The sequence below is a fragment of the Physeter macrocephalus genome, chromosome 7 (genome assembly GCF_002837175.3).
Source record: "Physeter macrocephalus isolate SW-GA chromosome 7, ASM283717v5, whole genome shotgun sequence".
Lineage (NCBI taxonomy): Eukaryota > Metazoa > Chordata > Mammalia > Artiodactyla > Physeteridae > Physeter > Physeter macrocephalus.
In genome coordinates this window covers 145,653,073-145,680,672 of record NC_041220.1, presented here as the reverse complement: position 1 = coordinate 145,680,672, position 27,600 = coordinate 145,653,073, and the positions used below count along the sequence as shown (strand labels likewise).

The window sequence follows — 27,600 nt, the reverse complement described above, 5'->3', positions numbered from 1 at the left end:
GGGGGCCACTCTTCATAGTGGGGTGCGGGCCTCTCACTGTCGCGGCCTCTCATTGAGGAGCACAGGCTCCAGACGCACAGGCTCAGTAGCTGTGGCTCACGGGCCTAGCTGCTCCACGGCATGTGGGTTTTAAAGGCAGAGGACGCAGTGAGTGAAGGTAGTGGGATGGAAATTAACTAGTTCATCTTTTTTTTTTTTTTTTTTTTTTTTAAAAAATTAATTAATTAATTTCTTTTTGGCTGTGTTGGGTCTTCGTTTCCGTGTGAGGGCTTTCTCTAGTTGCGGCGAGCGGGGGCCACTCTTCATAGTGGTGTGCGGGCCTCTCACTGTCGCGGCCTCTCGTTGAGGAGCACAGGCTCCAGATGCGCAGGCTCAGTAGCTGTGGCTCACGGGCCTAGCTGCTCCACGGCATGTGGGATCCTCCCAGACCAGGGCTCGAACCCGTGTCTCCTGCATTAGCAGGCAGATTCTCAACCACTGCGCCACCAGGGAAGCCCCTAATTTCTTTTTCTTGCCTCATTACATTGGCTAGAATTTCTAGTACAATGTTGAATAGAAATGGTGAGACCAGTGACTTGTTCCCAATCTTGGAGGGAAGAAAAACATCCAGTCTTTCATCATTCCATAGGTCAGCTATAGGTTTTTCATAGATGCCCTTATTATGTTGAGGAAGGTTTCATTTTATTCCTAGTTTGCTGACAGTTATTTTTTTTTAATCAGGGAATGGATGCTGGATTTTGTCAAATGCTTTTTATTTAAAAAAAATTTTTTTTTCGTCTGTGCCGTGCAGCACGTGGGATCTTAGTTCCCCCATCAGGGATCAAACCCGTGCTCCCTGGAGTGGTAGCGTGGAGTCAACCACTGGACCACCAGGGATGTCCCCGTCAAATGCTTTTTCTATGTCTATTGAGATGACCCATTTGGTTTTCTTTTTCACTGTAATACTGTAAATTACATTGATCCATTTTTTAATACTAAGCCAACTTTGCATTCCTAAGATGAACCTCACTTGGTTATGTTGTATTACCCTTTTTATATAGTATTGGATTCAGTTTGCTAAAAAATGTTTTAAAAGAATTTTCATATCTTTGTCATGAGGAACATTAGTCTGCAGTTTTCTTTTCTTGTAATGCCTGTGTCAAACTTCGGCATTAGAATAATGCTATCCTTACAGAATGAGATGGCATTCATATTTCCTTCTTTCAATTTTAAGAATCTATATAGTATTGGTATTATTTCTTCTTTAGTTTGGTAGAATTCCCAGTAAAGCCATCTAGGTATGGAATTTTCTTTTAGGAAAAGTTTTTAACTACAAATTCAATGCTTTAATAGTTATAGAGCTATCTAGGTTATCTATTTCTTCGGGAGTGAGTTTTGGTATTGTCTTCCAAGGAATTTGTTCCTTTAGTACAGGTCGTTGAATTTATTGGCATAAAGTTGTTCATGTTCTCTGACTACCCTTTTAGCAATGATGTCATCACCTTCATTCATGATATTGTTAACCTTTTTTTCCTTGTTCAACCTGGCCAGAAATTTCTCTATTTTATTTATATTCTCAAAGACTCAGCTTTTGGTTTCATTGATTTTCTCTATTGTTTTTGTCTTCTATTTCATTGATTTCTGCTGATATTTATTATTTCCCTTTTTGTATTTACTTTGAGTTTCATTTGCTCTTATTTTTCTAGTTTATTAAGATGAATGATTTGAGACCTATCTTCTAGTAGTGTTTTAGCCACAAATTTTGAACTGCTGCATTTTCATTTAGTTCAAAATTTTAATTTCCCTTTTGATTTCTCCTTTGACCTATGGGTAATTTAAAAGTGAGTCAGTCAGTTTTCAAATATTTGGATGATTTTCCAGATATATGCTATTGATATCTAGCTTAATTCCACTGTGGTCAGAAGACATATTTCCCCAGAATATGATCCATCTTGGTGAATACTGTTTATATATTTGATAACATGTATTCTACAAATGTCCATTAAATCAAGTTGCTGGTGTCATTCAACTCCACCATACGCTTGGTCATTTTCTGGGTATTTGTTCTATCATTATCTGAGAAAGAAGTATTGAAATCTCCAACTACAGTTGTGGGTTTGTCTATCTCTCCTTGCACTACTACTAGTTTTTGCTTCATGTATTTAAAAGCTTTATTATCAGGGGCAGAACTGTTCAGGATTGTTATGTCTTTTCATGAATTTACCCTTTCATCATTATAAAATAATCTTCTTAACTTCTGATTATAGTCTTTTGTTATGAAATTTACTACAAAGGGACAGGTTTGGTGATGAAGACTATAAATTCAGTTTTAGACATATGTATATGACATGTATACATGAGCTACCTCATGTATAGGAGAGATACCTAAGAACAAATATCTACGAGTTCAGGAGGGAAGTGTGATCTGAAGACACAGATCTGGATTAAGATGGTGTTACTATAGCACCTAGTGCAGTGTCAATATAAAAAGTGCTTCATCAGTATGAAATACCAAGTCTGAATAGACTCTTGTCTCCAAAATAATTACACTATTAAAAACTCCACCCAAATGTAGTTCATACCAGAACAAATCCACAGCCTCCAAACTCAAACGAGCCCTGGACTACATCACGCTTTCTAGTGAGTTATTCACTAGGTTTTCCACAAAAGCTATTTTAGATCTTTTCCACACTGCTCAAATCTTAGCTTTCTTACCTCCCTTCCCATTTCGGGAGATGTTTTCTCCTCCTTATTCACAGTGAAAACAGTCTCCAAGATAATCTAGGATCATTAAGGCGAACTTATAAAAGGATACTGCAAGCAGTAAAGCACTGCATGAACGAAGCTGCTTTATTATAAGGATAACGCACGTTAGCCCGTCTGGAAAGAGATTTTTAAGTAGCATGAAATTCTAGGCGGGTTAAGATGCTGTCTGGGGCTTTCGGCTCCAGTTCTCAGTTTGGGGATGAACGCTCCACACCAGGACCTACAGGAAGCAGCCGGGCACACAAACGAGCCAAGGGATCAGGCGAGTGGTGGTGTCTTACCTGAGGGGGCAGCTCTAGGTGATGGGTGACACGCGGTATTCCGAGTCCAGTGCTGCCAGATCTGACTTTTCTACAGAAGCTACAAAACTCGGTTTCTAAAATTAACCTCTTCAGTCTTTCAGTAGCAACCAACTCGTTAAAAAGACGGACACTACGGGCCCCCCGGCGCTCCAAGCACACGACCCGCTCCTCCCGCCGTGCGGCCCAGCCCCGGGAGCCCCCGAGCACCAGTCTCCGCGGAAACGGCCACGTGGGGACGGTTGAGCGCCGCGCCGGGGTCCAGACCACCCGGGGTGAGCCGCTGCCGCCAACGCCAGCCCTCTGCTAGCGCTACACCCGAAATCCGTTCCGAGGCCTGCGGCACCGCGCACGCGCAGCCCCCCAACCCCCCCCCTCACCCCACCCCCGCGCGCCCCGCCCTGCGCATGCGTGACCGCTGGCGCGGCGGAAGTGAGGCGCCGGCGCTCTTCCGGGCGGCGACGCACTCCTGCCCCTGCGTCGCGGCGTCGGGCGGAAGCTAGTGCGGTTCGCGGCCGACCCCGCACGCGCAGCCCCCCAACGCCCCCCCCCCACCCCACCCCCGCGCGCCCCGCCCTGCGCATGCGTGACCGCTGGCGCGGCGGAAGTGAGGCGCCGGCGCTCTTCCGGGCGGCGACGCACTCCTGCCCCTGCGTCGCGGCGTCGGGCGGAAGCTAGTGCGGTTCGCGGCCGGCGGTTGCCGAGTGGACGCGGACGCGGCTGGACGCTGAGCCCTAGGTCCGGCGCCCTCCGCGGGCCGCCACCATGTCGCTGCTGCAGTCTGCACTCGACTTTCTGGCCGGCCCGGGCTCCCTGGGTGGTGCTGCCGGCCGCGACCAGACTGATTTCGTGGGGCAGACGGTGGAGATGGGCGAGCTGCGGCTGCGGGTGCGGCGGGTCCTGGCCGAAGGTGAAGCCGGGGCGGGTGGCATGGGCCCGGCCGGGGGAGGGTCAGGGCCGGGGGAGGATGGCCGCGGCGGGGAGGGTCACGGCCGGCCGGGAAGCCACTGCTGAGGGTGAGGCCGGCCTAGGGTTGGGCACTTCCTCGTCGGAGGCTTGGGATCAGGCCGGGGCAAGGTAGTCTTGGCGGCAGGTGTGGGCTGACCTGCGGCCGGAGCGGAGGCTGTGGCGGCGGGAAGGAATGGTGGGCAGGCGGGGCCTGGAGCGAGGGGCCACAGTAGAGGCGGAGCGAGGGGGCCCCGTACGGCTGAAGGCTGGAGTCCGGAGGCGGGCGGTGCGGCGGCGTGGGTCCAAGTCGTGGTCCTTCCCTCGCATGGAGGGCGGTAGTGGGGCAGTGGACGTAGGGCTGGCCCTCCTCGGGTGACAGGAACTCCGGCGTGGGTGACGCAGGCCGACCCTGCTTGGGTGTTGGGACGGACAGCGCAGCGTCCGGTAGCCGAGCTTCCCTCCCTTAGCACCTGAGCGTCTCGCTCCCCGATCTCTGTGTGAGATCCCACGGAAGTTACTGCAAGCTGAGCCAACAGGTGTGATCGGGACGGAACCTTGCCGGCTGGGCTGGTCCATCTTTAGTCGGCTGTGTTTCCGCGTGCTCTCTCTGGCTTCCTGAACGTCCTCTCCCTTCTTCACCCAGAATTTATCAGCAGTGTTGGCGCAGTCCTAGTTCCTCATCTGGGTCTTTCTGTTTTGTCTGGCATGGCAGATTTCCCTAGCCTTGGTGCTTACCAGCTCAACACAGTTGGCTTTGGGGCTAGTGCTGAAGCAGAACTGTATCCCCTGCACTAGCACTCTTGCTTCTGGAACGTAGAGGCTCCCTTCTTCACCCAGAATTTATCAGCAGTGTTGGCGCAGTCCTAGTTCCTCATCTGGGTCTTTCTGTTTTGTCTGGCATGGCAGATTTCCCTAGCCTTGGTGCTTACCAGCTCAACACAGTTGGCTTTGGGGCTAGTGCTGAAGCAGAACTGTATCCCCTGCACTAGCACTCTTGCTTCTGTTTGTAGTCCACTTGAGGTGCGAAACTGGCTGACAGTTCTGGTGCCCTCCTTCCTGAAGGCCTGAGCTCATGTGCTGGCCTTTAGCATCTTAACACACTTTTTCTCCACTGTCAGGAACACAGAGATTTTGGGTGTGATTTAGTGAGAAAACCTCAGGCTCTTCTTTCAGAGGTAGGGGCCAGTTTCTCTAGCAATGAGAGTTTCCCCAGATCAATTCATTTATTCTGAAAATACCAGGCAAGTATTTTGATTCTTTTAAGAAATTCACCGTGGACGGCACATGGTTTCTGCCTTGTGGAAGTTCAAGTAAGACACAGGCTTTGATGACCAAAGGACAACGCAGTGCAGGGGATCCTCTGGGTGGATAGACAGTGGGCCCAGCTGAGGTGGGAGGGTGAGGATGCACCCCTGCTGGGTGCAGTGGCAGGGCCGGGGGAGGAGGGGTGGGGTGGGAGGTGGGTCACGGAGAGAAGGAAGCTCTTGCCTGTGGCTTCACACCCAGGGTGAAGAACAAGGAAAGGGGAGCAGCCGCTGTGGCCGTGCAGAGCACCTGTTCCCTTTGCTCTCCGGGCGTGTCAGGAACTGAAAGTCACCGCTGCTCTTAGGAACTGTAGATTTCCTCCTCTAAAACTGAACTGGCAGCTCACAGCTTCTAAAGCTCGTGAAGCCTTTTTTTGAACTGGAATGGTAAGAAACCTGTATGAAGTCGTTCACATAAAATAGCAACCTTAGAACATAGGCTGTGGGAAACCAGGCTGTCGCATAAATATGGAGAAGGTCCCAAACCCAAAACCCTTGGGTACCTATGTTGACAGTTTCAGAATTCTTCAGGTTTTAGAAAGATAGTGTGTATCCTGTGTGTCCTGGGATACTGCCGCGGGAGTTGGGAAAGTGTCGCATGATCAAGTGTGTTACTATATCTGTAATTAAATAAGTAAGCATCCTCACTGTGGGATAATTAAGTCTTCAAATAGCCTCACATCAGTTCATGTCAGGTGTTGCCCCAGATGAGTTTATAATAGATCAGGTTTTGCTATCAAATGATTTAGGGAAAAAACACTGGTTTTCATAGCTTTTTGGAATTTGCACTTGTCTGAAATGGGTTGTTGGGCAGAACTGCGGGTCGGGTGATCCAGATAGCTTTCTAATCTTTTCAGAATTTGTTCTAAATTTTCACTTTTTTAAAGCAAATTACTGGGAGTTCCCACAACGCCAGAGATGCCCAGTCCACGTGGACTTCAGGATACGTTCTGCGTGTCTTCTTGCTTTGGATCCTGCGCGCTCATGCTTCCTTCTGCCGGAAAGGATAACGGGGGTGGATCGCTCCGGCTTAGGAGCATTTGGTCCCTCGGGCAGCCCAGCTCTGTAGGGCTGCTTTGCTCTGTGGACTCGCTCCCGTGAGGTGGGCTCCTCTCTGCCACGGAGGGTTCCGAGGGGACGTTTCCTCTTCGGACACTGCAGAGCACAGATAACCAGGATCTTTGCAGCAGGGGCTTAGGCTCGGTGGCTGGTTGTGGCCATCGGGACGAGGTGGCCCACGTCTTGTGCCTGAGTGATCGCCCTCTCAGCTGGCCCACCCGACCCTTCACTGGCACGTTGGCAGCTTTAAGGTCAGCCTTTAACCGTGGTGCTAGCGCCCAGCATAAAGCAGTAATAATCACCATAGCAGACTTGTGGGGTCCTGGCTACTTGGGGGGCACAGTCCCTGGCGCTTCATGTGGGTTGTGATCGTGGTGGTGCCGAGGTCAGGGCTGTTGGGAGCTTGCCAGTGCCCCCGGGGGTGATGGTGGAGTCGGGCGGGAGCTCAGGGGAGGCTCTGGTCCCAGGAAGGGCCTGGGCCGTCTTAGGTGTGTCCCGGAGGGATAGGTGTCCAGAGGAAATCAAGGTGAAAGAAGCTGCTGGAGTGGTGCCGCTGGGGGGCCGGGTGGGTGCCGAGCGCGGAGGCCGCCACTGGCTTTGCCCTGCCCGCTGGGCGCCTGTGGTACTTCTCCAGCGCACGTCTGTCTGCCGGCGCACGGGTGCCTGGAGCGGGACACTGGGGCGGTGGCCCTGGGGACGGGCACTTTGGGGGTGTCTTCCGGGGAGGGTCCTGGGGTGGGGACATCTCCCTGCAGGGAGGCGCTCTCCTTCCTCCCTCTACCAGGCCTGCTCGTCTCCAGAGACAGCGCCTGCCGTCTGCATGAGCAGGCGGCTCTCTGTAGGGTAGGTAGTGATCACGTGTGTGCGGTGGAGCTCCTGGGATTCTGCTCCGTAGGAGTGTCTGCTGCTTACCAGCAACGCTGGGAGGAAGCGTGTTAAGATCACCCGACTTGCTTCCCAGGCTGCTGCACCGCCTGGCCTGGCGCTGGCTGTCCTGCCAGCGATGCCCCACCTCGCCCTGCCCCTGTCTGTGACCCTGCGCTGTGGGAGGGACAGTCTCCAGCCTCCTCGGAGGCCCTGCCGGACTCCAGCCTCCCCACATCCTCCTCATTTTAGTGGATAAAAGCGGTGTCTGCTTCTGTTGGTTTGCACTTCTCTGATGGGTGAGTTTGAGCTTATTTCAGTGCCTGTCAGCCGTTCTGGCTCCCTTTCAGGAATTGCGTGGTCACATGCTGTGCCTATTTTCTTTTATTAAAAATAATTTGAATTGCGTCATTCACCTGGGGTGTGATGCAGACTTTAGGTGCTTTGACAAATGCACGCACCTGTGTAGCAGATGCCTGTGCAGAAAGTTGTCACCCCAGAAAGCCTCTGGGCCCCAGTCACCCTCCCGGCCAGGCGCTCGCTGGCTCTGAGTCTCCTCTTCTGGAACAGCGTGTCTCTGGTGTTGCGCCCGGGTGCTCTCACCGGCGGCTTCATGGTCTTGAAGTTCGGTTCCCTTTTCTGCTGCAGTTTGCTGTCCCTCCCCTGCCATGGACCTTTGGGTGTTCCCATTTGGGGCTATTGTGAATAAAGCTGCCAACAACATTTTTTATGAGGTTTTTGTGTGTTTTCCTTTCTCTTGGGTAAAATGTCCAGGAGTGGAGTGCGGGCTTTTAGGTTGGATGTAGGGTTAGCTTCAGATGAAACAGCCAAACCCTCTGCACCGTGGCTGCACCAGCTTCTGCCCCACCAGCTCGTGAGCGCCTATCGTGTGGTTATACCTGTCCTCGAGAGGGTGCAGTGGTCGAATCTGCATTTTCCCCGTGATACTGTCCAACACCTTTTCACCAGCTTATTAGCCAGTCGTGTATCTTTTCTGTGTGTGAGAAATGTTTGTTAAAATCTTTTTTCCATTTTTTATTGGGCAGGAGTTGTGGGAGTTTCTTATTATTCTGGATCTCAGTCCTGTTTTTATATAATACACGCGCACGCACCCCCCCCACCCCCCCATATGTGGGGAAGAGGTCAGCCATTTCCCGATTCCAGAACATACACGGTAATGACTGCGTAGGGCACTGTCTTAGCAGTGCCCAACATGGCATTCCTTCATGCGTTTTATACGCTAGTGTTACTATTTTTACATAGACTTTTAATTTTGAGGTCATTGTAGACTTATGTGCAGTTGTAAGAAAAGATGCAGAGAGGTCTGCGTACACTGCCCGTTCCCCCTGTGGCAGCATCTTGAAAAACTGGAGTTGCCATCACAACCAGGATTGGACGTGTCCATTCCCACAAGGGTCCCTCGTGCCTTTCACAGCCAGATGCCCCTCCTGGACCCCTGGAAAGCACTAATCTGTCCTCCTCTGTAATTTGTCCTTTGAAGAATGGTGTATAAACGAAATCACACATCGTGTAGCCTCTTGGAATTGGCTTTTTTCACTCCGCATGATTGTCTGGGGAATCCATCCAGGTTGTTGTGTCTGTAACTAGTTCATTTTTATTTCTGCAGAGCACTCTGGTGTGGATGTACCGTACTTTGCTCAACCATTCACCCACTGAAGGACATCTGGGTTGTTCCAGGTTTTTTTGTTATTTGAAATAAAGCTGCTATAAACATTCGTGTACAGGTTTTTGTGTGTGGCTGTGTTTTCATTTTTCTGGAATAAATGCCCAGGTGCTGGGTCACATGGCAGTTGCATGTTTTGTTTTTTAGAAAACTACCAACCTGTTTTCTAGAGCGGCTGTGCTATTTTCACATTCCCATCAGCAGTGGGTGAGTGTCTTAGTCTGCTCGGCCTGCTGTACAAACTGCAGACAAGGTGGTGTAAACAACAAATTCATTTTCATGATTTTGGAGGCTTGGAGTCTGAGATCAAGGTGCTGGCAGGGTCTCTGGTGAGGTCTTTTCCCTCAGGTGTTCTGGTGTCTCTTCTTCTAAGGACTCTAGTCCTGTTGGGTCAGGGCTTTAACTTTATCTATCTCCCTAAATGCCCTCTCTCCAGATACAGTCCCATTGGGGGGGGGGTTAGAGCTTCAACACGTGACTTCTGTGGGGACGCAGCTGAGTCCATTACAAAGCGTGATGAGTTTCTCTGAGTCTTTGCCAGCGTTTTGTGTTGTGTTTTCATTTGCTCATTCAGCAGGTGGGTAGTGATGGCTCATTGGGGCTTTCATTTGTTTCCCTAAAGGCTAACGCCGTGCTAGTTACCACCTGCCCACCCTCGTAGGGGAGACGTCTCTTTGTGCCTTCTGCCTATTTTCGAATCGTCTTTCGTTGCTGAGTTTTGAGAGCTCGTTGTATATTGTAGATATGAGTCCGCTGTCAGATGTGGTTTGCAAGTGTTTTCTCTCAGGCTGCAGCTTGTCTTCCAGCCTCTGAACAGGGTCTGTTGTGGATCCAAAGTTTTAACTTTCAGGAAGTCTGTTCTATCACTTTTCCTTCCTGAATCCTGCTTTTGCTGTCAAGTCTGAGAACTCTTTGCCAAGCTCTGCATCTCCAGGATTTCTCTCCTATGCTGTCTCATGGTTTTGCATTTGTATGCTCCGAGTTGATTGTCGTGTAAGGTGTAAAGTTGAGATTGAAGTTCTTTGTTTTGCCTGGAGCTGTCCAATTGCTCCAGCACCATTTATTGAAAAAACAGTGCTTCTGACATGGAATTGCTTGTGCATCTTTGTCAGAAATCCCTTGGGCATATTTGTGTGGCTCTATTTCTGGGGTTTTCCTCTTTTGTTCTGTTGCTGTGTCGCTCCACCAGTGCCACGCGGTCTTGATTACTGTAGCTATACAACAAAATTTGAAATTGGGTTGTTTTTTTTTTTAAATAGGAAAAATTTCAAAAATGCAGAAAAGTAGAAAGAATAACAACAGAACAGACACCTTTGTCCCTGCTATCCAGAATTAATAAACGTTAGCTTTTTAAAAAAAAGTCGTATTTGGTTCCAGACTTCTTCTAAACAGTGAAGCATCACAGATGTTGTTAAAGGTTCTGTTGAGCCCCTGCCCCCTGGTTGCATTTCTGTTTCTCTTCAGAGGCAGCCACCACCATGAATTTAGTGCATGTACTTCCTACTCATCTTTTGTTTCCTCTGCACGTGCTGTGTTCACAGACAATGCATAGTCCTGCTTTTGGGGGTGTTAAATATAATACAAGTGACTGTGTTGTTGTTGTTTTTTTAAATTTATTTATTTATGGTTTCATTGGGTCTTCGTTGCTGTGCGTGGGCTTTCTCTAGTCGTGGTGAGCAGGGGCTACTCTTTGTTGCGGTGTGCGGGCTTCTCATTGCGGTGGCTTCTCTTGTTGCGGAGCACGGGCTCTAGGTGCACGGGCTTCAGGAGGTGTGGTGCGCAGGCTCTAGAGCGTTGCTCAGCGGCATGTGGGATCTTCCCGGACCAGGGCTCGAACCCATGTCCCCTGCATTGGCAGGCGGATTCTTAACCACTGCGCCACCGGGGAAGCCCGTGACTGTGTTTTAATAGCTGAAGGGTTTGTCGTCGTGATCTCATTTGCTCAGCACACATTTCTGATTGCCCTCTATATGTCAGACTGTGTCCTAAGTGCTGGTGACACGAACAAGCTGGATGACATTTCTGCCTACTTAGCTTGCAGCCTAGTGGGAGAGACAGTAAACAGGTATCCAGATGAACGTGTAACAGAGCGTCAGGTATTGGAGAGTGCTGGAAAGAGGAAGAGCGTTGGGGATAGGGCGTGGCTGGGGCAGGACTGAGCCAGGAAAGTGATGCGCGCAGAGCCTGCGTTGCAGGAGGGGGAGTGGGCCAGCGTCCGGGGCGAGCGTGCCCGTGGGGCGGGCCTGCCCGTGCAGGGCTGTGGCGAGTGCAGTGGCCCTGGGTAGCAGTGGGCTTGGGTGTGCTGGAGTAAGCACAGTAGTGTGGGTGCGGCCGCAGCCGAGAGGACCAGCGCTGGGGCTGGGCAGAGGCCAGGAGATGTTCCAGCGGACCTGTAGCCTTGCTGCGGTGGCCCTTCGGTACTGGAGTTTTGGGTAGTGTCCTTAGGATTGTTTGCTTTGCGGTCCTAGCATCTGCAAGCAAGACCAGCTTTAGTTCTTCCTTTCTGACCTTTCTGCTCTTTATTTTTCTAGCTTTCTTTCACTGATTAGGCTCTCCAATAAAATGTTGTATTATGCTCTGAGAGCAGCAGACATCCTTGCGTTGTTCTTGATCTTAGAAAGAAAACACTTTTAAGTCTCGTGTTAGCTGTTGGTTTTTTGTAGTTGCCGCTTCTCAGATTGAAGAAGTTTTCTTCAATTCCTAGTTTGCTGAACTTTTAAAAAAAATTTTACTATTTTGAAAAATCATGAATGGATTTTGCATGTGGACAAATAATTTCTCTGTGTCTGTTGAGGTGATCTGTCCTCACTGTCTGTTACTAGTGTATATACTACAGTGATTGCTTTTTTACTGTGAACCAACCTTGCATATCTGGGGTAAATCCCACGTGGTCATAATGTACTATCCTTACCATGTATTGCCAGAATCACTGCTGGTATTTTCTAATAATTTTTGATTTCTATGTTAATGAGTGATTTTGATCTGTAATTGTATGTTTATTGTCTTCTCTGCCTCAGAAAATATGCCGGGAACTACGTTCTCCTCTTATCTTAGCAGGGATTTTGTACGAGGTGGTTGTACTTTCTTCACTTAACTCTTTGATAGAATTCATCAGTGAAGCCATCTGTTTTTCTGTTTCTGTTTTCTGGATTTTTATTTATTTCCTTTCATCTATTTTTTTATATTGATTTATTATTTAATTTTTTAACTGCTACGTTGAGATAAAAGTGATATGCAGTAACTCTGCATATATGTCAAAACACTTTAAATATGTCTCATGTGTGTATATATATGTGTATGTGTGTGTATATATATGTCTACATGGCTGTCCCTGTCATCAAGGTGGTGAACAAACCCATCACCTCCACAATTTTCCTCCTTCCCTTACAGTCCTCTCCTCCCATCCTCGACCTCCAGGCCACCACTGATCTGCTTTTTGTTACTGTAGATTAGTCTGGACTTTCTAGGGTCTCCTATAAATGAAATCGTGTGTACATATACATACACTCTGTTTTCCTGATTTTTGTTCTTCAGCATAATTGTTTTGAGAGTCATCCTGTTGCTGCACGTTAGCAATAGTTCCATCCTATTTGTTGATGAGTCGTGTTCTGGGCAGGGATGATTGGTTTATCCGTTCACTGTTGATGGACATGTGGGTTGTTTCCAGTTTGGGCAATTACTGATGGGGCTGCTATGAACATTCGTGCACAAGTCCTTGTGTGGATGTGTGCATTTATTTTTCCCGGGTAAATACTCGCAGTGGAATGACAGGGCTGTAGAGTTGGCATATGTTTAACTTTTAGAGAAATCTCCAAACTCTTTTCCAAAGTGATGACACCATTCTGCGTTCCCATGAGTGGTGTATAAGCATGCAGTTGCTCCACACCTTGATCACTATTCGGTAGGTCGGTTTAAGAACTTTTAGATGTTCTCATAGGCGTAGAGTAGTATCCTTGTTTACGTGTGCGTTTCCCTGGTGGATAATGACACAACATTTTTTCATATGCTTACTTGCTAGCTGTTTATCTTGGTGGAGTGTCTTTTCATATATTTTGCTCATTAAAATGTTGTTGAACTGAACTTTGGATTTTCTTTATAATTTCTGGGTAGAGGTCTTTTGCCAGGTGTGTGATTTGCAGAGTCCAGTTAGGGGCTTGTCTTTTCACCCTCTCAACAGTGTATTCCAGAAATCAGTAAAACCATATTTAATGAAGTCTATTTATCATATTTTTCATTTATGGATCATACTTTTTTTAATATCTAAGAAATCTTTGCCTAACTTAGGGTTTGTAGAAATAAAGTTGATTTTTTTGTATGTTGCTCTTGCATCCCACCTTTCTATACTCATTTATTACTGATAGTAGTTTCTGGGGTGTAGGTATAAGCTTGTCTACATAGACTATCATGTTGTCTGCAAAGAAAAACATTTTTACTTCTTTTCAATCTGGATGCCTTTTATTTCTTTTCTTACCTGATTGCACTGGCCAGCACTTCCAGTGTGATACTGAATGGCAGTGGTGAGAACAGACACATTTGCCTGTCCCTGATCTTAGAGGGAAGCATCTGGTCTTCCACCGCTGAGTGACGTTTGCTGTGGGTCTTTCAGAGATGCCCTTCATCAGGTTGAGCAAGTTTCCTTCTGTTCCTAGTTTGCTGAGAGTTTTAAATTTCATGATGAAATTTTCCACTGTAGGAAGCTAGAAAAAAGTAAGCAAATTAAACTAAAAATAATTGAATTACATTGATTAAACCAACTCTGCGTAGTTGTGATGTATTATCCATTTTTATATGTTGTTGGGTTTGATTTGTTAACATTTTATTTTATTTAGAATTAATGATTTGTTAAGAATTCTTTCATCCACATTCATGTGTGGTACTGGTCTTTTATTTGTTTTCATAGGACTGGCCTCAGTTGTGTTGATTTTCCCACATTGATCTCTCTCCTATGTTCATTCCCTTCCTTCCTGTGAAGCAGGGTATTTCGAAGGCAGTATTATATTAATCGGGGCCATCATTGTTGCAGAAAACAAACTGCTAACCACAAGTCCAGTTTGTATTTTACTTAGTAAAGATATTTTTAAAGCTTAATGTTAAATAAAATCACAGCACTGAACTGACGTATATTTTTCTAATTTTCAGGAGGGTTTGCATTTGTGTATGAAGCTCAAGATCTGGGAAGTGGCAGAGAGTATGCATTGAAGGTAATAAAGGGTGACAAACGTTTTTGTGGGTGTTGGTGTATTTTAAAGGAAATAAGTCTCTAAGTGACAGTGTTTTCAGAGATTTATCCCTGTTCTTTAGTTTGTTTCTTTTTTGCAGTGTGTATCTAATTGTTTTACTTGTTTCTTCTGATGGTGAAGCCTCAGCAGTTTTAGAGGACTGTAAAGCTGTGATTTCCAACTTTGGGGCAGGGACTCAGCGGGCGGCCAGGGGGAGGGGAGTCAGAACTGCCAAAGTAAGGGTTCCACGAATACCAGGAGTTTGAAGGCCACTTGTGTAAAACAGCGTTCACAGTGTATCTATAAATAAGGGTCATGGGGGTGGGGAGGGAGGGGGCGTCCGGACCACTTGGGGTGCTAGGCACGTGTGCTAGCTTGTCCTGAGGCTCGCAGAGGGCCTGTCTGCGGTGGTGGCGGGGGCCTGTCTCGGGTGCGGCCGAGCTGGCGGTGTGCACTTGGACTCTGGCATCCAGGACTAGACCCACATCTTTCATTTTCCTCTAGACTGTTTGGAGAAACGCCTCCTGTTTTTGGTTTTTCTTATGTCCTTGGATCATAAAGGACCATTTCCAAGGGTCTGTAACCTTCTGTCAAGTTTCTCTGTGGGTCAGATGTTAAAACATAGGCGGGGGAACCCTTAGATGTGTTGTGCTTGTTCTCTTCGGTACAGAGCACAAAGATAAAGCCTCTACTCTTTCCTCGTATGTTATTTCCTGATACAGAGATTACTGTCCAACGAAGAGGAGAAGAACAGAGCCATCATTCAGGAAGTGTGTTTCATGGTATCCTTTTCCTGGTCACGTGGGGAGGCCTGCGTCTAGCTGTGGTTGACCGCGGCCGAGAGGCTGCTCAGTGATGCCCTCTCCGTGTTTGCTTCACTGGACTTACCTGTAGCACGTGTCCAGTAGGAAGGAGTTTCCTTCCTTGTTCTTCACTCTCAGGGAGATGACAAGAGATGTGTAGCCTTGGGAGCGTTGTCTTTCCTGCTGAGAGGTCTCCAAGCCGGGGGTGAGCAGCCCCCTGCCTCTGCCCGTCTGCCTGGCCTTCGTGATCTGACGTGGCCCATGGTGCCCGGCCAGTAGCTGTGCCCCCGCCCCTTGCCAGGCCTGGTTCCCACGGGCCTCTGTGCCGCTTCTGATCAGCCCCCCGAGTCCCTCTCGCCCCGCCCGGAGCACTCGGCCCCTGGGCGTCCGTGCGTGGGGCGCCGGACTGGGCTGCTCTGCTCACCACTCCTGCATGTGTTCTCCTGGAACTGGGGTCTTGCCCCGTGCTGTCAGAATCTGTTCTCTTCCGTCTCGAAGCTCTGTCCCCTGTGAGCCTGCCGGCCGCCTGGGCCCAAGGGTCCTCGCCTCGCTGGGTTTCCAGTAGCCTCGTTCACCTCTCGCAGCCTCACACGTGCCACGCCCTCCGCCTGCCGTCCCGCCCGGCCTGTGGTCAGGTGCGTGGCCAGCGTGGTGGGGGTCTTCGTCCCCACCTTCCCTCCCCGTTCCCTCTCCTACCTGCGTCTTCCTGCCATCCTGGCTGCCCCCCGCCTGCTCCCTGTCCTCTTCCGGCTCTGACGCGGTAAGATTGTAAGCTGATTGCATTCAGTGTTCTGACCTTAGTGTCTTAATATCATGTATATATTTGTTTTTAAACGTGCAGACTTACGCATTCTCCTTTAACAAGACACCTGCAGAAAAAACTTTCAGGCCACGCAAATATTGTCCAGTTTTGTTCTGCAGCGTCAATAGGAAAAGAAGAGTCAGACACCGGGCAGGCCGAGTTCTTGCTGCTCATGGAGCTCTGCAGAGGTGAGGTACCAGTGGCTCGGGACCACCCAGCAGTCGAGAGATGCTCCCGGGGTCTTCCCTCCCGGAGACACGGTGGCTGTCACGGAGAGAGCATGGCTCGCTGTCTGGTGGGAGCTCTTTGAGAGGCTGCATCCCCCCTCGTCCCCGTGCTGGGCGTGAGGGCAGAGATGGGTCTGAGAAAGGGGTGGGGGCGTGCTCTCAGGGCTCTTGGGCAACAGGAAGCCGCCTCAGTCGGGAAGCGGTCCGGTGAGGCCGGGGAGTTGGGCTTGAGCGGCTGCACCGGCTCCAAGGCTGCGACCTCACCCGCGTCGAGGCGGTCACATTTGCACTTGCTGTGTCCTGAAAGGAGGACTCCCATGTCCACTGGTGGCAGCGGAGAGCCCATGCCTTCCAGAGAGTTCCAGGGGCAGAGCGGGAGAGTGAGTGGGCTCAGCCTCTGTCTGCGGCGGAAGCAGGCCCCCCGCCTGGAGGGTCGGGCTCGGCCCGTCCCCGCACTGAGCGCCTGCCCCGTGCTGGACCCGTGTGGGCAAAAGAGCGGGAGCGAGGTGGCCGGAGCCCGTCCCGGGGCTCGTGGATGGAAGGGGCAGGACAGGACTCGTGAGGCCCGGCAGGCGTGGAGGACTGGCTGTGGGGCCCGGAGTCAGGGCAGGGGCCGCCAGACGTCCTGCTTGTCCATCGGTCACAGGCAGCGCGTGTGGGGCCGCCACGAGGCCAGGGGAGAGCGGGGGAGACTAAGGCAGGTGGCTCCCCAGGAGGGAAGCGGCCCCAGGGGTCACTGCCCCCAAGGAGTGTCCCGGGAGAAGGGGTGGGGGGCCGCGAGCGCAGGGGTCGTGCCGTGAAGAAGAGCAGAGACAGGGCGTCGGGGCTGCTAGGGGAGGGGGTGCACGGGACCCCCACTCCGAGCGAGCGGAGGGGGACGGCGGTCTCCACCCTGAGCGGGTAAGGCGGAACCTGGGGCGCACGGCGCTTTCCGACGGGGTGGCATGGGAGCGCCGGGCTCGGGCCGCGAGCTGGCTCCTCGGCTCCCACCGCTAGTGAGGGCCGGCCCGCCAGCTCAGGTCTGGCGCCGGTTCTCCCGCTTAACGGACGGTTGGCGTCGCTGGGTTTTACCTGCAAGAGGCCTCATGCTGACCGAGCACAACGTCACCTGGGAGCTTGTGAAGCAGGGTCCTTTGCTGCGAGCCTGCTGCGCCCGTGCTGACGCCCCACACGTTCGCCCGCGCTCTCTGGAAGGCTCTCGGGGGGCGGGGCGCCGGGGGCCGCGCGGGGGCCGCCGGGCTCCCCTCTCTGGGCCCTTGGTGTCTCCAGAGAGCCGAGGTTCGGGTACAGTGTTCCCCGCTTGTCGTTCAGCTGCTTGCCGCGCCTTGGCGTCGCTTTGATCTTGGGTTTGGAGGCCGTGGGCGCCTTTCACGAGTGCGGGCCTGTGGGTGGCGCCTGAGGCGGGGGCGGCCCCGATGCAGCGACCTCGGCGAGTGCACCAGTCGTGGCGGTGCTGCCGGGACCACCCGTCTGGGCCAGCGCGCGAGGTCCGGGTTGAACGCTAGGCACGGCGGTGCCAGCGCCAGGCGCCGCAGGGTCTTTGGGAGTGGTGGGGGAGGGGCACGTGGGCACCAGTTCCGCTGAAGGTTGGTCTGGCGGTGGCCACCCTGGAGATACGCCCCAGGAGCCCCTGCCCCTTCCTGGGACCCCCGCCTTGTCCTCCGTGGTGCCCTCTCAGCCGCTGTGCAGCCTACAAAATTATCTTTAGAAAGACCGCTCTTGATTCTCATTGAACGTCAGAGGCCAGTGAACCCTGACCTCGTGCGTGCGCCGGCTCGTCCCCGTTCCCCCAGACAGCCTGGCGGTTACTCTGTCATCCCTGCTCTAGACCCCTCGCGACACCTCGTGGGGCCTGTGCCCTGTCTGCGTCTGTTCCTGAGGGCCCCATCGCCCCTTGGGGCTCCATCTCTACTGTGGGCCCCCTGCCCCCGCTGAGGGTAAGGGTTAGGGCACGGCACAGACGGAGCCCAGGCCCAGTCCAGAGTCGGGGTGGGGAAGGGCTGCGCAGTTGTGCCGGGAGTTGCGGGAGGGTGTGGCAAGGGCTTGGGCGCTGGGGGGTCGGCAGGAGGCGGGTCGCAGGGCGAGGGGCTGAGTGCCGGTTGACTGTGGGGCCTGTAGGTGTGGTGGCGCCCTTGGAGCTGCATCCAGTGGACCGCGGGCCCTAGCGTGCGGAGCTGAGCTGCGGAGCGTGGCAGCTGAGGCAGCCTGAGGCCTGGACCAGGGAGGGGGCGGCCGTGGAGGCCGGCCCGGCACAGACGGCACGCGGCACACGGTCGTGGAGGGAGCTGCCGCGAGGGGGCTGGCCGGCTTCACTGGTCTGGGATGCGGCCAGTTACAGCAGGACTGGGGCCTGGGCCTCAGAGGCAGGAAGGAACAGCCTTGAGGTGGGGAGCCCTGAGGGTGGTGTCCTGGGGCCTGGGGTGGGGACCCAGAGCCTCGCTCTCCACTTCTGTGCTCGTCCCACACCGCACCCCTTGTTGTCCGCGTGTTCAGTGTGGAGATTTCTCCTTAACAGCGGAGGGCCGTTGTTACCTAAGGAAACACGGTGATTATTTCTTTAGAGACATTCGCAAGACATACGCACTCGTGGTTATTTTTCTTGTAGTTGCCGCGTCACGACGGGCTCCCTGGGTAAGAGGCCTCTGCTGGTGGCTGGGCAGGCGCTCCCACGCAGGGCTCTGTGACTCACTGTGGCCCTGGGGGAGGTCGCACACTCCTCTGCGGGGCTTGGTGACCGCCGGAGGGCGGGTGGCCCGCGCCCCCCGCCCCCCCCGCCGCCCCTCAGTGAGCTTAGGAGGGCAGCGGGCCTGGGGCGGGCGTAGCCTTTACAGCTCCGTGGTGATGTGAATTTAATTGTCTCTTTTAGGGCAGCTGGTGGAATTTTTAAAGAAAATTGAATCTAAAGGTCCGCTGTCGTGCGATACCGTCCTGAAGATATTCTATCAGACGTGCAGGGCGGTGCAGCACATGCACAGACAAAAGCCGCCCATCATCCATAGAGACCTCAAGGTACCGCCTTCACGCTCCCGTTGCGGGACAAGAGCACTCCGTCCAGATGAAGCCCCTCTTGCTCCGCTGGGTGTTGTCGCCTGCGTGGGTGTGGTCGTGGGCACGGGGGCCCAGTGTGGAGCCAGGAGGAGGTGACCGCTCCCCCGGGCTGCGCTCACCACCTCCCTTCCCTCACCCGCCTGGGGCAGGAGCCCTGCTGCCTGGTGCGGGGGCAGGGGTGCTTCCCTGCCGGGGTGCTGGCGTGCCCACCCCAACGCACGCACGGGATCTGTGTGCGCGTGGAGCTGCCCTTTGTCATTTTGCCGCCTGGTCGGGGGGCTTCTTAGTGATTTTGCCTTTTCCTGATTAATGATGTTGAATGCTTTTGCTGTGTTTATAGTCATCAGTGCCCTTATTCCCCTTATTCTTCAGTTAAGTGGCTGTTTTTTTGCCGTTTTTCTCTCGTCTGTTGGTTTTATTTATTTATTTATTTACGTTTGGCTGCGTTGGGTCTTCGTTGTTGCTCCACGCGGGCTTTCTCTAGTTGCGGCGAGCGGGGGCTACCCTTCGTTGCGGTGCGCGGGCTTCTCACTGCGGTGGCTTCTCTTGTTGCAGAGCACGGGCTCTAGGCACGCGGGCTTCAGTAGTTGTGGTGCGCGGGCTCTAGAGCACAGGCTCGGTAGTTGTGGCGCACGGGCTTAGTTGCTCTGCGGCACGTGGGATCTTCTCGGACCAGGGCTCGAACCCGAGTCCCCTGCATTGACAGGCGAATTCTTAGCCACTGTGTCCCAGGGAAGTCCTGTCGGTTGGTTTTTGTACATTCTTAGCAGTCTTTTTTAAGTTACATGTGCTGCAAGTATCTTCTCCTGGTCCATGGCCTGATGTTAACAGTAATCCAACATCCACAAAGCTAGTGCCCCACCTCTGGCCATGGCTCAGGGTAGCAGCACACCAACCCCCTTCCCCACCTTCTCCACCCCTCCCCAGTCCTACTTGCTAAAAAAACTGTAAAGCAGACCCCAGACATGCCACTTCCCTCCCAGAAACTTGTGTACTACTTCCCTCATGTCCGGTCTGTAGCCAGCCTTCCCGGTTTCCTTGCTGGTCTGGAACAGTGCCGTCCTCAGGTGGGGGGCGGGGCAGCCGTGTCTCTTCTCTGTCTCAGGAAAGTGAAAAACTAGAAGGTTGACACTAAAGAATCCGTGTCCGAGAGCTCAGCCCGGGTTGGACTTCTCAGTGCCCGGTCCACGGCAGCCAGCCCCGCTGGGGCACCCCCTGCGAGTGCTCCGCGTGGGTGGGAGTCCTCAAGTGGCGCTCTGTGGAGGGGCCGGCAGGACACAGGGATGTACGGGACACGGGTGTCACGCCCGGGGCTGCGTGGCGCTCGCCGGTAGCAGTTGTGCGCTTGCGTTCTCTTCAGTGTGGCTCACCTTCCGCTCTTTGGGGCGTCGTGGGAGGAAGTCCCGCAGTGCGTTTGCCCGGCGTCAGGACTTTGGGGCTTGTTCACCTCAGGAGCCCACGCCGAGCAGGGCCAGGGTGCCGTGCCTGGCCATCCCGGCGTCCGTGCTCCTGCTGAGCAGCACTGCTCTGCACCCCGGGTCGCCCTTGTCCCAGGCCACTGTCGTCCCTGGGTGTGAAGGGTGCGTGTCTTGCTGTGGACGTTCCCCCTGCAGCTCAGGGCGGCCCCCATGCCTGCGCTTGGTCGGCCCTTGGTGTTTGGTCTCGGCAGATGTGTGGGTTCCGCTGGGCTTTCTTTCTGACGACGGGGCTCGTCCCGTCTTGTCCTGTCCCTGGGGACCTCTTGTCCTGTGGTGCAGCCCCGTGTCAGCGCAGGTGAGGCAGACCTCGCTCCTCCGGCTGCATTTTCACCCGCTTGGTCATTCCTGTGTGTTTGGGGGCGAGTTGTCCTGGGCTTGTCGTGGGGGTCTTCAGCACCCTGGCCGGGTGGCCTCCAAGGCTCCTTCCCACAGCACCGCCTCGCTTGGGGCTGTCGGTGGGTTCTGGCCCTGGTGCTCCTTGGCCTCTGTACCAGCGCTCACGATGGGCAGGCGCCTGGTCCCGTGGGACCGTGAGGCTCTTGTCAGCTCTTGGTGTCTCCACCCAGGTGCCAAGGAGACACTGCGGGCTCAGCTCCAGCCCCGTGCAGTGAAGCGGGGACTGCAGCAAAGGGGCCACTCGGTCATTTTGGTTCCGAGCGCATCTAAACATTACGTTTACGTGACGCTGTGGTCTGTTAACGTGCTACAGAGTTACGCCCAAAAGACAGTGTCCATCCCTTTCGTTAAAAATGTTTTGATGTTAAGAAATGCTAACCATTGTCTGAGCCTTCAGCGAGCCTCAGTAGTAACATCCAAGACCACTTGACCACAGATACCATAACAAATACAATAATGATGAAGTGTTTTAAGTGTTTCAAGAATTATCAAAAGAGGACACAGAAACACAAAGTGAGCAGATGCTGTTGGAAAAAGGCACCGACAGACTCGCTTGGTGGGGGGCGGCCACAGACCCTCACTGCGTCAGAAGCGCAGTAAAGCGGGTCGGCCTGGAAACTTTTGAATCAGTTTGTCAGCTTCTGACTGAAATTGCCTTGACCCCCAGAGTGGGGCCGGCAGACTGCAGACGTCCTGGCTGCTGGCTTGAGCAGGTGTGGCTGGGCCAGGAAAGCTGCTCCTCACCTGGGCCACGGAATCCCGAGCGCCTGACTTTTTCTGACCATTCGAAAGTAAAGCCACGCTTAGCTTGTGGGCTGGTGGTGGGACCTGGCTTATGGAGCCGTGGGTGGGTCTGTGCCTTCCTGTTAGGAGTGCAGTCTGTGTCCCTGTTTGTTTGGGATTTTAAAATTCATCTCATTTTTTCACAGTTTCTGAATAAGAGGTCTTTTGTGTATCTTTTGTTAGATTTCTTCTTTAGTTATTGATGTGTTTAGTTCTAAATGGTACGTTCATTTTTTTTTCACCTTCTGAGGCTTTTTAAAGGCTCTCATTGTATATCCTACGTCGCTAGGTCAAGTTGTCTTTGATTCGTGGTGGATTTTAACTTCGTTCGTTCCTCTGAGCGTCCCATTTTGGGGTGTACGCACCGACTTTGGTCAGAAGGAAGTGTCCCCAGGCCCAGGAGGCCTCCTGGCCACTCTGCCTTCAGAGCCTCTCCCCACCGGGCGCCACGCCCCGTGCTTGTCCACGGTCCAGGCTGCACCCCAAGTTCATAAAGACCGTCTTTGGAACTTCGCAGGTTGAAAATTTACTGCTCAGTAACCAGGGGACCATTAAACTGTGCGACTTCGGCAGTGCCACGACCATATCGCACTACCCGGACTACAGCTGGAGCGCCCAGCGCCGGGCCCTGGTGGAGGAGGAGGTGAGCGCGGGCCGGGGACGGGGGGCTCGGGAGGCCCGGGAAACACTCTCACTCACCGCACCCCACACCTGGCTGTTTCTCCCTTGCCTTTTCTTGTTGTAGCAAAACATGTAACATGGAATTTACCACCTTAGCCACTTTTAAGCACGCGGTTCAGTGGCCTTCAGTGCTTTCACGTCTCCACGGCACCTCTGTCCTCTCCGGGACTTTTTCATTATCCCAAACGCAGCAATTTAAAAAATCATGTAAAAACCGACCTTCAAGGGACATTGGGCAGCTCCCACAGGAGCCGCAGGGGAGACGGTGGGCGTGCTCCGAACACGTGTGAGCAGGGGGCAGTGCTGGGTGGGCGCAGACACCGACACGTGCGGCCATGGCCAGGGGAGGGAGGGTGTCACCGTCGGCCCACGCACGTAAGCAGCCCTGGGAGGCCACACAAGCAAAGAGCGATCCGAGATGGAGCCGGGTTCTGAAGAGGAGCGCTGGGTGGAGGCTCCGCCGGGCAGGTGTCCGTTCCTGGCTGCCCGCGCCCTGCTGTCCCTCGGGACCTGCGCTCCCAGTGGCACGCCCACGTCTCGGGGCTGCAGACGCGTTCCCTGCCAGGTGGTGGGCAGAATTGAGGGGGAGGAAAGCCTTGGCCGTGTGGGCTGGGGCCGGGCTGAGCCGCCTGGTGGAGCTCTGAGTCACGTTTCCCAGGGCGGATCCGCAGAGCCGCGCAGCCCCGCCCCCGCCCCGCTCCTGCACCTGGTGCCCCAAGCCCCCACCTGTTCGTGGTTGACGAGGACTCGTGGGTGCCGTTCGGTCACGGTTCTGTGCGTCCATGGTTGCTGTGGCACTGAAATGCCCCAGACGTGCTTCATGCTGGCCCCCGTGTTCCTTGACCCCCTCCCGGCGGGGCCCAGCCACAGAGCCGCTCGTGGGACCGCCCCGGGCCAGGGCTCTCAACGGGCGCCAGCTGCCGCGGCGCAGGGACCACCATGCAACGTAGCGGCTATCGCTTGCCTGTGACTTTTCCTCTGATACGTTTGTGTCCTTTCTTTAGATCACCAGGAACACGACTCCCATGTACAGGACGCCGGAGATCGTGGACTTGTACTCGAACTTCCCGATTGGTGAGAAGCAGGACATCTGGGTAAGGCCGCCTGCCTGCAGTGCGTGGGCAGCCCCGCCGCAGCTGGCGCAGGGCCCTGGGGCGCAGGCTCCAGCCTGCTGGTCCCCTCAGCCTCCCTTCTCTTTTCCTCTTCGCTTGTTATTCCTTTTTTTCAACGGCCCTTGTGATGCTGTTAGCGGAGTTGTGCTGACGGGGGTGGGGTGGGGTCGGGGGGTGGGTAGCAGAGTGGGTGCAGGTGCTGCGCAGGCTGGGCCTGAGTTCTCCTGGTCGGAGCCCCTTCAGGGGCCGGGGGTTTGTGAAGCCACAGTTCACGTGGCCAGAAAGAGGACCTCCCAGATGGCCGTGCAGCTATATGCTGACCTGGTGGTGGCTGGAGCGCTGGCTGGGCCTGATGCCTTGCAGGGGGTCTCAGAATGAGGTCAGGCCACACACTTGGGGTGACCCTTCATGTCTCCTGGAATGTGTCCCATCGATGGAGGGCAGTCCCTGTATGCGGTCAGTGTGGGGCCTGGCTGAGCGGTATCTGCTGACCCCTCGGCTCAGAGTCAGGTACAGAGCTCGGGGAGCATAGCGCTGAGCTCACGGCACTGTTCCTGCCTGTCTGAGGTGTCCTGCGGCCTCCTTGGCGTCCCTAAGAGCAGGGACAGATGGCCCGGAACCCCGCGCCTCGAGGCTCGTGGTCTAGGCCATCAGGCCTGAGTCCGGCCTCAGCCCCGCCGTGGATGTGAGTCCCTGGGAGTAGGCGGAGACTCTTTGACACACGTGAGCCGGTCAGCCCCAGGTGGGCGCCCTCAGCCTGTCCCAGCCTAAGAACCACGTGCACGCGCACACGCAGGAGTTGGAAGGCGGGTCTGGAGTCGGCGCCGGGGCTTGGCCTGGTCTGGGCCCAGGATGGGCTGCTCCCCCAACACACTGGTCGGGTTTGGTTCCCCGTCACGCTCCCGTGGCTGGTGCTGTGGTGGAAACATGGCGGGGACACTGACGTTTGGGGTCAGGGCCGACCCCTGGAGCCTCGACGGCCCCCAGATTCATCCCCGGCGCTCACGTTAGCCCAGAGAAGCATGGCGGGGGCACCTTCCTTGCAGTCGCCCGGCCACGTGCCCCTCTGCACAGCCGGCTGGCCGGTAGATCCCCACACTGGGTTGTAGGAACTTTGCACCTTGGAAGGACCTTTTGATCAGAGCGTGAAGGATTGGAGTTTGTTGGCCGCCCGGACCCGGATAGTCTCTGTGCCTGGCAAGCATGGACCGTGACCAGATGGGCGGGGGTGCAGGTCAGACCCGGCAGGCCTTGCCCATCTCCCGCAGGCCCTGGGCTGCATCCTGTACCTGCTCTGCTTCGGGCAGCACCCGTTTGAGGACGGGGCGAAGCTTCGCATCGTCAACGGGAAGTACGCGATCCCTGCCGACGACACACGCTACTCCGTGTTCCACGGCCTCATCCGTAAGTCCCACCTGCCGGCGTCCCCGGCACCCCTGTGAACACACGTCCCGAGCGGCTGCTTCCGGCGATTTTGTTCCTCAGAACGTTGTCATCCCTCGCTTGCTTTTAAAATCAGTAACGTAAGCAAAACGCAGGGCCTCCGGGGTCCCTCGCCCCTGCAGAGCAGGTTGTGCTTGCCGCCTAGGACCCCGGCCTCGGCGCCCGCAGGACAAGCACACGCTGCCTCTGCCCTAGGTGCCACGCTCAGGGTCAGCCCCGAGGAGCGGCTGTCCATCACAGAGCTGGTGAGCCAGCTCCAGGAGATCGCGGCCGCCCGCAACGTGAACCCCAAGTCGCCCATCACCGAGGTAGGCCTCCGCGTGCTGCTTGCGGTACCACCGTCTCGGCGTCGCTTTAGAGCCGGGTGACCCGGCTCCCCGGGGGCTCGCGGCCCTCGCGCAGGGGGCTCGCGGCCCTCATGCAGGGAGGAGCCCCCAGGCAGCGAGGTCGCCTGAGGAGAAGTGTGCCACCAGGTGGGGTCTCCGGAGTTCGAAGCAGAGCGGGGGGCCGGGCAGGGGATGGAAGCGGACCCGGATGTCCAGTAGGTGCAGTTCATAGAGGCCAGTAGCCGTCAGAGGTCAGCCTGGGCTGCCCGGCGGCCTTTACGGAAAACGCGTGCCCCTGGCGGTGGCAGAGGCTCGGGTGGCGTAGCGGGGGCCGTAATCCGGGGGCAGCCAGTCTGCGCGTGTGCCGCTGGCCCTGCTCCGCGGCGTGGGCGGGGATGCCCGTGGGACGACGCAGGCCGCTGGGCAGTGGGGCTTGTGAGCGCCTTGTGCTCCTAGCGCTTCTGGAGCCCAGGGCCCGCGGGTCAGACGTTAAACCCCTTCTCTAGGGTTCTTCTGCCCGGGGCCTCGCGGGGAGAGGAGACAGCCCCCCACGGGGCAGCACGGGCACACAGTCCCCGGTAGACTCTGAAACCAGGAGAGCACCGCGTAGGAGATTGGGCTGAAGCCATAAACGGGCGTGTGGGGAAGGACTCAGGAGAACCCGAGGCAGCAACACGTCCTCCGACGAGCCTCGGGGCGCGTTCCCTGGAACTTTGGAGGAGGTGTGGTGGCCCGCAGTCGCTTTGGGAGAGGCTGTGTGCTGTCACGTAGCTGATGAAACCACAGAACTGGGGGTTTGTGAGGCAAAGACACGGTTGGCCTAGCAGACACACCTGCTTCACGCCAGCGTGTGTGTTACTTGTAAGACTCCGTGGAGCGTTCGCGTTAACACTGGCCGCCTCCAGTGCACCGCAGGGCACAGAATCCACGCCACATATATCTTGCTGCTGAGTCTAACGTGGTAAAACGTTAGCCTGATGAAAAGAACGTTTCTTAAACCCCTGCAAGAAACCGCAGAGCGACTTCTGTATAACTTATGAACGGGGCAGCTGTGGAGCTACACACGCCTAAAGTGGGACGAGTGCAAGGCCGGCGCTCGAGCGGGGCTCAGCCCGGCACCGATGTCCCGGGGTCAGCCGAGCCCGTCGCCAGGGGCGCCACACGTCTCCGCAAAGGTTTTGGCGTCGTTGCAGCAGGTGGCGCTGGCCTTGGGCTCGGCCCGTGGGAGATGGCGCCTCGCTGTGCAGCCTGCGGCCCCGCTGCATGGCGGCACCCCAACCGGCTCCTGTGTCGACAGCAGAGCCTGTGGCCTTGGCGGGTGGGGACGTTCACGGCTGCCACCTCTGTTAAGGCAACGGAGCTGTGCGCCCGGGCGACCCTGAGGATCAGCCCTGGGGTCCAAGATTTGTCGAGACTCTGGGAGGTTCCTTCGTGGCTTTTGTAGTAAATCAGGTGGAGGAGGGTGTACTTGGGGGGCGATGTGCCCCAAACGCGTGGCGCCGTGCGCGGTGCCTGACCTGCGTTGGGATCCTTACAGCTCCTGGAGCAGAATGGAGGCTATGGGCACGCGGCCCCTCCCGGGGGCCCCACAGGCAGCGGCTGCGGTGGAGGTGAGTACTCCTCGCGCCTGCCGTGCGCCGGGCACCCAGTCTTGCTCTTGCGGGCTTGGGGCCCGGCAGCGAGAGGCAGGCTGCACGTTTGGGGTCCCCAGGACCAGTCTCAGGTTCATGGCTCCCTAGCACCCCCAGAGCTCAGCGGGGCTGCCACTCAGGCTGCGGTTTAGAACAAGGAAGGAGGACAGAGACCGAGGGCTGGCTGTCCCCTCCCTGTGCTGTCAGGGCAGCCCAGGTCCTCCGAGCCCCGGCACCTGGCCCACAGGCTATGGGGTGCCTGCCTGTGGGGCCGCCTCGGCCTCTGGCCCCTTGGACCCACCTGCCCCCACAAGTCACTGGTGAGCACGGCCCCTGCCCAGGTAGATGGGGGTGCGCCTTCCATGGCCAGCCCACAGTGACCGTGAGGGCGGGCACATCGGGAGGGGGTATGTGAGGAAATAGAGCGGCCGTGTGGGGGGCCGGGGGCCCAGAGGGTCCGAGTCCGCTGGTTGAGAAAAGGGGCTCAGATGGGGAGACAGTTCTGGCAGCAGGAGAAGTGGGGCTGGTGGGCTTTTCTCACCACTCGGGCGTGTTTGATGAGAGGTTCGCGCTCCGATCGTCCAGTGTGCTGGGTGGGTCTGGGCGCCCAGTGCTGATGCGACGCGGTGTGTACCGGGAGGTGGGCTGCAGCCAGGGCTCAGAGCCCTGGCCCGGGAAGCTTCCGGGAGTCCTGCCAGGACCTGCCTCCGCCCTGTGCCCCCGGGGCCGCTGCCCACCTCGCCGTTGG

At 55.1% G+C, this 27,600-nt stretch overlaps 2 protein-coding genes across 9 annotated transcripts in view; one reads left to right on the top strand and one right to left on the bottom strand.

Annotated features, from left to right (window-relative positions):
* Positions 1–3,385, bottom strand: part of TMEM175 (transmembrane protein 175) — a 21,783-nt gene extending 18,398 nt beyond the window's left edge. For all 3 annotated transcript variants that reach the window (XM_024119434.2, XM_024119435.2, XM_024119438.2), the window contains exon 1: positions 3,027–3,385. The gene's annotated coding sequence lies outside the window, so the exon portion shown is untranslated. The remainder of the gene's footprint in view (positions 1–3,026) is intronic.
* Positions 3,386–3,692: 307 nt separating this feature from the next.
* The window catches only part of GAK (cyclin G associated kinase), a 54,346-nt gene continuing 30,438 nt past the window's right edge, over positions 3,693–27,600 (top strand). For 3 of the 6 annotated variants that reach the window (XM_028492463.2, XM_028492461.2, XM_055086278.1), the window contains exons 1-10: positions 3,693–3,954; positions 14,043–14,104; positions 14,845–14,904; positions 15,801–15,915; positions 18,821–18,963; positions 22,177–22,302; positions 23,345–23,434; positions 24,721–24,856; positions 25,091–25,203; positions 26,759–26,831. In XM_028492463.2, the coding sequence (XP_028348264.1) occupies positions 3,810–3,954; positions 14,043–14,104; positions 14,845–14,904; positions 15,801–15,915; positions 18,821–18,963; positions 22,177–22,302; positions 23,345–23,434; positions 24,721–24,856; positions 25,091–25,203; positions 26,759–26,831 (1,063 nt within the window). In that variant the 5' untranslated portion in view covers positions 3,693–3,809. Of the gene's footprint in view, positions 3,955–14,042; positions 14,105–14,844; positions 14,905–15,800; positions 15,916–18,820; positions 18,964–22,176; positions 22,303–23,344; positions 23,435–24,720; positions 24,857–25,090; positions 25,204–26,758; positions 26,832–27,600 lie in introns of those variants that run through there. The other 3 variants (XM_028492462.2, XM_024119462.3, XM_055086279.1) reach the window with 2 other exon arrangements.